This window comes from Podarcis filfolensis (genome assembly GCF_964270895.1).
Source record: "Podarcis filfolensis genome assembly, chromosome: 2".
NCBI lineage: Eukaryota > Metazoa > Chordata > Lepidosauria > Squamata > Lacertidae > Podarcis > Podarcis filfolensis.
This window is the reverse complement of record NC_139605.1, coordinates 17,393,893-17,403,144: the sequence shown is the minus strand read 5'-3', so window position 1 is coordinate 17,403,144 and position 9,252 is coordinate 17,393,893. Positions and strand designations below refer to the sequence as shown.

The following is a 9,252-nucleotide window of genomic DNA, read 5'->3' as shown; positions in this document are numbered from 1 at the left end:
AACATTTTTGGGGGTCAAAAGAAGTAGAAGAAGATTGGAAGAAATTTAAAGATTATCTACAGAAATATTGTAAAATTAAGGAATGTTAGAGGGATGTTGGAATGAAGTTATGTGGTTTTAGCAGTAATGTTACAAAGGGGTATGTAAAAATGGATTGTTAACAGGTGAGAATGTAAAGTTACAATATATTAAGATAAACTATTAAGATAAAGGAAAAAATGGTAAGGATTTGCTGTAACAACTATTGAACTAGAATACAAAAAAGGGAGGTGTGAGGAGGTCAGGGAAACAAGCAAATGAAAGATAAGACATGGAAGGATTGACTTGTTTTTAATTGGTTTTACTTCTTTGTATTTTGTATTCTTTATTTTTTCTTATTCTTTTTTGTTTTGTTATTTTTTTGTTATTTTTGTGATTGTTTGAAACTCTAATAAATATTATTTAAAAAAAAATAAAAAAGGGGGAGGGGGTAAAGGGACAAAACAGGAGACAGGTGGAGGCAGCGGAACACAATGGCATACGTTTGGAATCAGCAACATCATGTTTAATGTAAAGGATGGGGGTCGGAAGGAAAGGATTTCCCCCATCAATGCTTACCTTGGTTTGTTGTTGTTGTTGTTTAGTCATTTAGTCGTGTCCGACTCTTCGTGACCCCATGGACCAGAGGACACCTTGGTCAGTCTGCCTAATTCAGCCTTGACTCTTCTGGCTTAGCATCATCTCTCATAGTATCTGCATACATCTAGACATATACATGGGCCCCCTAGCATGGTTGCTCTAACTCGAAAGGGGCCTGGTGGGGTCAGGGGAGCTGATTTTATGATTACATCCTGAAGGAGGAGGAGGAAGCTGCCTCCCCACTTTTCAGCAGCTCTCCGATGAAGTCCCAGAAGGACCAGAGCTCAGACTGAGTAATTAGGGGAAAGCTACATCTTACACTGCAGCAATGAGCAAAGAAGCTTAGAGATCCCTCCTCCTCCTCCTCCTCCTCCCAGTTTCCTCAGGAGAGGGTGCCTTGCACCAGAGAAGGGATGGGAGGGAAAGGACTACTTCACCCCTTAAGGAAAAGGGAGGAAGAATGCCTCTGCCGACTTTGAACCAACAAGCAACGTGGACACTTAGAAAGTTGCTTGAAGAAATTTATTTTATTGCTTATTAATATTCAGAGTAGTTCAAATTGCTGCTTGGAAACGCATGGGAAGATCCATGGGAAGATCTAGGTTCATGTCACCACGCAGTCACAAAAAGGTTTTTGACCTTGCTGAGTCCCTGGCTCCCTTGACCAACTACTACACCCCTGTGTAGCCCAGTTATGTCACCCCTTGCTGCAGAGCTGGCAGCCTCTCACCCTTTTTCAAACACCCTCCCCTGTGGAAGGCTCCCTCAGCCTCCTCTCCTCTCCCCTCTCTTTGGGAGTTCTATGGATAACCGCTGCTGCCGCCCCGGTTTCTGAGCTGCCCTCCCCCCCAAAGAGAGGCGCCTCCCAGAGGCACCATTCGCCAGGGTAGCTTGCACCCAGGGCTGCTGCAATAAACAGCTGTGCAAGCCTTTGAGAGGCAGAGAAGTGAGAGGGCATCAGAGGAGGGAGGGAAGGAAAGAGAGACAGAGGCCAGTGTTGCACACAGAACCTCTGACCATCATTCAAGACACCCCAGGGTGTCATGGCACACTGGTTGAAAACCATTGCGCTAGGAGATGATTCACATCAGGGTTCCTTCCCCTTCTTCCATTGCTTGTCTCCTTGCAATGCATACGACACAGTTCACTCCCCCCACTTGTGTTGATCCTGCTACTCAGAGCCCTTCCAGTTATTTTCTATTGTTCTTCAACACGTTCCTGACACAATAATTGTGAATTAGTGGCGGATTTATTCTGCTTTAGTTTGTTCTAGGATACCTCCTTGGTGCTGCCACAATAATTCTCATCATCAGTTAATTTGTTGGATTATTGTGTGGGCGATGACAAAAAAAGAAGCTTTGTGTAAGCGATTACTGTCATAGAAGTGATTTTATTGAAGGGTTTTTATTATTATTAAAATATATTGTGGAGCCTCTGAATGGTTGGGAGATATTGGGCTTAAGTTCTCTTCATCAGTCTTCTTAGAGCTTTGTGCACCTCTTTGTTCCTCAGGGTATAAATCAGTGGATTGAGCATCGTGGTGACAAATGTATAGAAAAGGGAGGCCATCTTGGCCTGGTCATGGGCACTGTTGGACGGGGGCTGGAGGTAGGTGAAAATGGTTGTCCCAAAAAAGAGGGACACCACAATCAAATGGGAGGCACAGGTGTTTAAAGCCTTTCGCTTGCCCTCAGCTGAGCGGATTGCCAGCGTGGCAACTGCAATGTAGCCGTAGGAGACCATAATGAGTCCTAGTGGTACTACAAGGAACACTACGCTGGAAGCAAAGAGCACAGCCTCATTGACTGAGGTGTCAACACAGGCCAACTTGATTAAGGCTGGCACCTCACAGAAAAAGTGATCCACCCGGTTTTGTCCACACCGTGGGAGGCGAAGAGTCATCACCATCTCCACCAGTGAGGTGGTAAGGCCACTAACCCAGGAGATGGCAGCCATTTTGAAGCATAGGGATTGGCTCATAAGGGCACCGTAGCGCAGCGGGTGGCAAATGGCAGCATAGCGGTCGTATGCCATGACAACCAAAAGAATACATTCTGTGGAGCCCAGAGCAAGGAAGATGTAGAGCTGGGCCACGCAGGCACCATAACTGATGGTCTTGCTTTTCCGCCAGAAGTTTATCAGCATCTGAGGGCCCACACTGGTGGTGAAGCAAAGATCAAGGAAAGAGAGGTTGCTGAGGAAGAAATACATGGGGGTGTGGAGGTGGGGGTCCAGCCGCGACACCACAATGATGGTTGTGTTGCCCAGCAAGGCCATCATGTAGCAGGGCAGGAGAATTGCAAAGAGCAACATCTCCAAGCGTGGACGGTCAGCCACTCCCAATAAAATGAATTCTCCTTGGTAACTGTGGTTACCTTCTTCCCATACTGCTTTCCTGTACATTATCTGGAAAAAGGAAAACAAGGAAAACAGTGAAACACAAGTTTAAAATTGAGCTAGTATAAACAGCTGACAGAAGAAGATTAGTGGTATCGTTCTAAGCCTATGATCACCCAAGATTCCCATACAGTGGTACCTCAGGTTACATACGCTTCAGGTTACAGACTCCGCTAACCCAGAAATAGTGCTTCAGGTTAAGAACTTTGCTTCAGGATGAGAACAGAAATCGTGCTCCGGTGGCATGGCAGCAGCGGGAGGCCCCATTAGCTAAAGTGGTGCTTCAGGTTAAGAACAGCTTCAGGTTAAGAACGAACCTCTGGAATGAATTAAATACTTAACCCGAGGTACCACTGTACTTGAAAAGAAAATAGATCTCCACATTCTATTCTAGGGTTGCATTTTTGGCAATGTTGTTGAGCTTTGTTCAACATTTTTGAGCTATTTTTAAGGGAAATCTGCAAAAACAACACGGCTGACATGTGTTTCCCAAACATTTTGCCCAGATACTACTTCTGATTGAAGGATTCTGTGTATGTCCGGGAAATTTCAACGTACGGCAACCCTACCATATTCCATGTCCAAGCTCTAGTAAGTGCCACCTCTGTCAAACGACTGCTGAATCTATGAATATGAACCAGAAACCATGTGTACAACAAGAAAACATTATTATTTCCACATGGCTTAACTGTGGTCCTCTAGCTGTTGCCAAGCTACAGCTCCTGTTTGCCCCTGCAAGCATGGCCTATAGTTATGGGTGATGTGAGCTTTAGTTCAGGAACATCTGCAGGGCCAATGATTCCTCTGTTTTAATACACCACACCTTGCTATAGTAATGTGTGGGGAGAAACCCCACACATGAACCTGAGGTGATTCTTTAGCTCTTCTGACTGGTTTTCCTACCCAGACCATAGCTACGGGATGAACTATATCCTCAAGGGTTACAGAAGTCAAGTCCATGTTATAGTGCATAGGTAGGCAAACTAAGGCCCGTGGGCTGGATCCGACCCAGTCGCCTTTTAAATCTGGCCCACGGATGGTCCGGGAATCAGCGTGTTTTTACATGAGTAGAATGTGTCCTTTTATTTAAAATGCATCTCTGGGTTATTTGTGGGGCATAGGAACTCGTTCATCCCCCCCCATATAGTCCCATCCCCCACAAGATCTGAGGGACAGTGGACTGGCCTCCTACTGAAAAAGTTTGCTGACCCCTGCTATAGTGCATAATACATGGTTGAGGATAGCTATATTTGTGCATTACCGGGGGGTGGGGGTGGATCCAGAGGTAAGAGTAAGATGAGACCATGGTTGAATCTAGACATATATAAAAAAACGCTGCGAAAATGCTCTTTTTTTTAAAAAAAAAACATTTTAAAATATATTGAATTTCCCATTAGCTCACTATCACCATCTAGTGTCACATTTGTATAACACAATTAAAACACACTTAAAAACATTATATTTGAAGCTGAGTCCCATCTGACCAACTAAACCAGGGTTGGGAAACCTCATGCCCAGCAGTGAAAGGCAGCCTTCCAGGTCTCTTAAGAGTTCTCCCCACTGTCTCTGCTTTGCCCCCCAAGTGTTTCTCCCTGGCTGGAATCTGCCCTTGAATTCTGCTACTGCCTCTCGCTTGCTGTCTCTTGCTTGAGGGTAGGGTGTGTAGAAACTAGCCTAACATATGAAAAGCAAAGCTTACATTTGCTGTTCCACCCACTTTTGCCCTTGGCCCCTCCCACTGATGAGGGTTGCCAGAAGGAATATGTCTTTGGGTGAAAAGTCTTCCCCACCCCAGAACTGAGCAGTCACAAGGAATGGGGCGAAATTTTCACTTCTCATGGCACTGAATGATATGCTTCCCCCACTTTATATTGTATTGGTTTCCTTAACATCCAGCCTCATTTAGAGGTCTGATGACCCACGAAGCCAACTCGTTTCTTCGTGATCATTAGTTGCCATTTTATTGTTCCCCTGTTTCTTTTAGGCATCGGCAGCTCAGCCTCTCTCCTTGTTCTTGCAGGTGCTTCCAGACTGAGGCTTAATATCACAAATGAATCAAGATATCACAAATTCATCGTTAGAAAGTTACTGGATTTGAAGCTCTTCTAGACCCTGTCTATCTTCTCTTTCGAGATCCTTCCAATTTCTCCCATTGTTTTGGATATATTGTAGTACTCCAATAATTTGGCAAGCCACTCTATTTTTGTTGGTATAATACCACAGAGACAGGAACTGGAAGGTGTTTAAAGGATACTTGCAAAACCATATTGAAAAATCAGAACTCCTATTAGAATAAACAAGTTCCGTTTTAAATACTGAAATACTAAATAAGATGGATAACAATGTGTAATAGAAAAAGAAGCATGAAATTAGGTTAAAGGTGTGTGAAAGAAAGTAATAGAAGTGGAAAGAAATTGCAGTTGAGTAGATTGGAAGTCTAATACAAAGATGGGGTGAGGGGTGGTGGATGGTGATGGGAAAATGAATTATCTGTGGGAATGAGTGTAGGTATGTGTCAGGGAACTGCCATCGGAACTAGGGGAGGAGGCGAGGCTCCACAGCGATGCTGGAGAGGGGCCAAGCAGGGAGAGAGGCAGGTCTCCGGCTGGGGAAGAAAATCAGCGCAACACCAGGGATAGAGGGGAGCCTATGGGGGAAGCAGAGAGGAGGCTCCAGGACTCTTCGCAGGAGACCAGCGAGGAGAGCACAGGTCCTCCGCTGCCCACACCCACCCTGCGCAGAAGACTTCCACGCAGGGAAAGCAGGCGGCGACTTGGCGTCAAAGAACTTCTTTGCTGGAAGAGGTTCAAGAAACGCCCACTGACGGATTCTGCCAGCGACTGAACAGCCACGGAGTGGATGGCTGTCCAGACAGAAACGGTTTAACCAGGCAACCTAGCCCAGAGCGGCGGTAACTTACGCACAAGCAACCCCTAAAGCCATTACAGTATGTTTGAACATTTTTAAGGATTGTATGAAATGTATGTTTGTATGCTTGTATATTCGCAATATGTGTGTATTAATGCTGAATTATTTTAACAATAAAACCTTTAAAAAAAGAAGAAGCTCTTCTAGACTAGGAAAATCTAAGAGTTTGGATTCCTTGAAAGATTATTATTGACCTAACTACGCATTAGCTGCAAAATCAAGTAACAGAACCACTAAAGCTGTTTTTAAAAAATGAGGGAGAAAGTTGCAATAAAGATATTCAATCTGCTCCCCACCTGCATTTTCAAACTACCTTCCACTGACACGTTTTTTCTATTCATTTCCAAGCACATGTCTCAAAAGTGTGACAGTAAGAAACTTTAGGGAGGAAAGCAAAGCACAGCAAAATACACACCGGGATATTGTGAAATGAATGGAAATGGAATGGAAAAATGTCTTTTGAATATTTCATCTTGTTAATCTCTTTAATTCTATAATTCACAGCCCCTTTCTTTCTCAAGACATTCCTCGCATTACCTCACCTCTGTCTCAGTGAGAAGCAGATCCATTATGTCCAGCTTAGTTTTGCATGTGGGCTACGGGTATCATTTTAATTCTTTAAAATGTGAGTAGCCTGCACTGCATTCTGAGATCTCCGAGATACTGGGTGGGGGATGATTGAAGCATGGAAACACAAGCCATTTGCAATAAATAAAATTAACAAGAAATTAAGAAGAAGAGCCCTGCCGGGTCAAACCAATGGCCCATCCAGTCCAGCGTCCTGTTCGCACAGTGGTTGACCAGATTTCCTTTGGGAAACCCACAAGAGTGTGGAGGTAACACTCCAGCAAGATCTACCCACTCTGGAAGAATGGCAAACGAAGTTGATTGACTTTATGGGATTGGCAGAAATGACTGGCAGAATCCGTGACCAGGGAGAAGAGTTGGCAGAAGAAGAATGGAAGAAATTCAAGGATTATTTACAAAAATATTGTAATATTAATGAATGTTGAATGATGCAGGATTGAAATTAATTGGTTTCTAGCTGTAATGGTAATAAGATTATGAAAAAATGGTCCCTTTTTTCTTGGTAAATAATTAAGAGCTTAAGATATAATAATATAAGAGGATGGTTAGAAAATAAGGGGTTTAATTGTAAATGTTGGGAGATAAGGATTTGCTGGATAAGCAATTCGAACTGGAATACAAGAAGGGGAGGTATGAGGAGGTCAGTGAAAGATGTTATTCAAAAATAAGTTTTGAACGTTATGTGTTTTTTTATTATTTTTTATTTTTTATTTTTTCTTTTTATTGTTTGTAAAAAATGGAAAATGCTAATAAAATATCTTATAAAAAAAAACACTCCGCTTGTGCTGAGGCACACCTCGCACCCAGTGTGCAACAGTGTGCCAAGGAGCCTTGTGCCCAGACTCCTTGAACTCCTGCCCCTTGGCTAGAAGACAAGATTTCCCCCCTGATCTTTTGTCCTTTCATAAGATCCGTTTACTAGACAGAAAGCTTGGCTGAAGCATGACAAGGAACACAGACACAATCCACTTTTGCAACATCTGCAGGAAGCACCTGCTGACACGTGTATTAGCTAACGTTTAAAATGTGCTTAGATGGAATGTGTTAAAAGTTCAGAGTGGTTTCACTACCTCTTTTCCAACTGTATTTTATCCAATAAAAAGAGGCTCCACGAAGCTTGCCTTTCAGCCTGCTCCTGCACAGCTCACTTGCATCCAACCTCCTGTTGTCCTCGTTATTCCATGGAGTGGTCCATAGTTTTGTCTCTTGGTCTGCTAGGAGAGCCTTTGTTCAGGGAGCTGGTGGCTCAACCCTGGGCGAATGAAGTTCTCACTGGACTAACTCTGGATAGAACTCTCAGGTCAGCCTGGATAGCTCAGTTGGTTAGAGTGTGGTGCTGATAATACCAAGGTCGCAGGTTTGATCCCTGTATGGAGCAGCTGCGTATTCCTGCCTTGCAGGACTACTAGATGATCCTCAGAGTCCCTTCCTGCTCTACAGTTCAAAGATTCCATGATTCTGCAGTCCATAGGTGCAGTCATGAGGCTGCAGTGAGGGGGATTCCAGAGGTATCTTAGGTGTGCCTATGGACCAAGAAGATAGAAACCTGCCTTACACCATGTTAGAGCGTTAGGCCATCTATCTCGGTATTGTACCATGTTCTTCCACCTTGCATCCCCAGATGTTGTTGGACCTCAACTCCCATCATCCCCAGCCACCTTAGCTGATGGTGGCACTTGCAACCCAACAACATCTGGGGACCCAAGCTTGAAGGACATTGGTCTACACTGATGGCAGCAGCTGCCCAAGGTTGCAAGCATGGGTCCCTCCAAGCCCTTCCTGGCGATTGCGCCTGTATGCAGAGCAGATGTTCTGCCACTGAGCTACAGCCTTCCCTGTGTGACTAGAAGGAGAGGGGCAGAAAGGAAAGACAAAGACTGTGGGAGACACCCAAGTGAGGGGGAGCCAAGCAAAGGAGGAGACTGTGTAGACGGATAGAGGCAAAGAGATGGAGAGAGAGAGAGAACTAAAGCAGAGTGGAACAGTGGGAAAGGGAAGGCTTTGAGGATGATGCTAGGGAGAGAAATCCGTCAGGCTGATGATGGGGAGAGGAGAGGGAGGGAGGAGTGGACCTAGTTTAGATTTGCAAAGAAAATCACAGCATTCAACACATAGCCTTCCGTCCTCAACCTGGTGCCCCCCAGATGTTTCAAGACTACAACTCTTGTGAATAAGCATAACAATCCCATCCTCCCTGACTATCAGCCATGTCAGCTGGGCTGATGGTAACAACTGGAAGGCCCCATGCCAGGGAAGGCTGCTTGACACCTCTGTGCTATGTACAGAAAGAGATGAAGCAGATGAAGAATGGAACTGAATGCAGAGAGTCGAAATGCCATGCATTTCGAGCCAGCTTCGTAAGGATCGATGATAGTGGGGCAGAGGGAGGGAAGGAGAGCTCCCTCGCCAGCTCTTACCCTGGTTGGCCTTCCTAATTCAGCCCAGGGCCTTGGCTTCTCTGGCTCAGCATTGCCTTCAAGAGTACCTACATGTACCTGTGCACCTGCATGGGTGCACTAGCATGATTTCTCTAACTCAAAAGGGACCTGTGGGGTCAGAAGAGATGATTTTATTATGACATCACAGAGAAGGGCAGTAATGTCTCTTCCCACTTTCCAGCGGCTCTCCTGTCATGGGGCCCCAGAAAGACCAGAGCTCAGATGGAATCATTAGGGAGAGAAAAAATACACATTATAATGAGCAAGGAAGCCCCAAAGACTC

The 9,252-nt window shown here is 44.8% G+C and overlaps 1 protein-coding gene across 1 annotated transcript; it reads right to left on the bottom strand.

The window, feature by feature from the left end:
• Positions 1 to 2,022: 2,022 nt before the first annotated feature.
• LOC310757131 (olfactory receptor 2G3-like) lies at positions 2,023 to 9,010 on the bottom strand. The gene is made up of 2 exons (XM_083602328.1): positions 8,949 to 9,010; positions 2,023 to 3,024 (listed from the first exon to the last, which is right to left on the bottom strand). Exon 2 carries the CDS (start codon positions 3,019 to 3,021, stop codon positions 2,077 to 2,079), a length of 945 nt encoding a protein of 314 aa, XP_083458454.1. The 5' UTR covers positions 3,022 to 3,024; positions 8,949 to 9,010; the 3' UTR covers positions 2,023 to 2,076.
• Between the last annotated feature and the right edge of the window lie 242 nt (positions 9,011 to 9,252).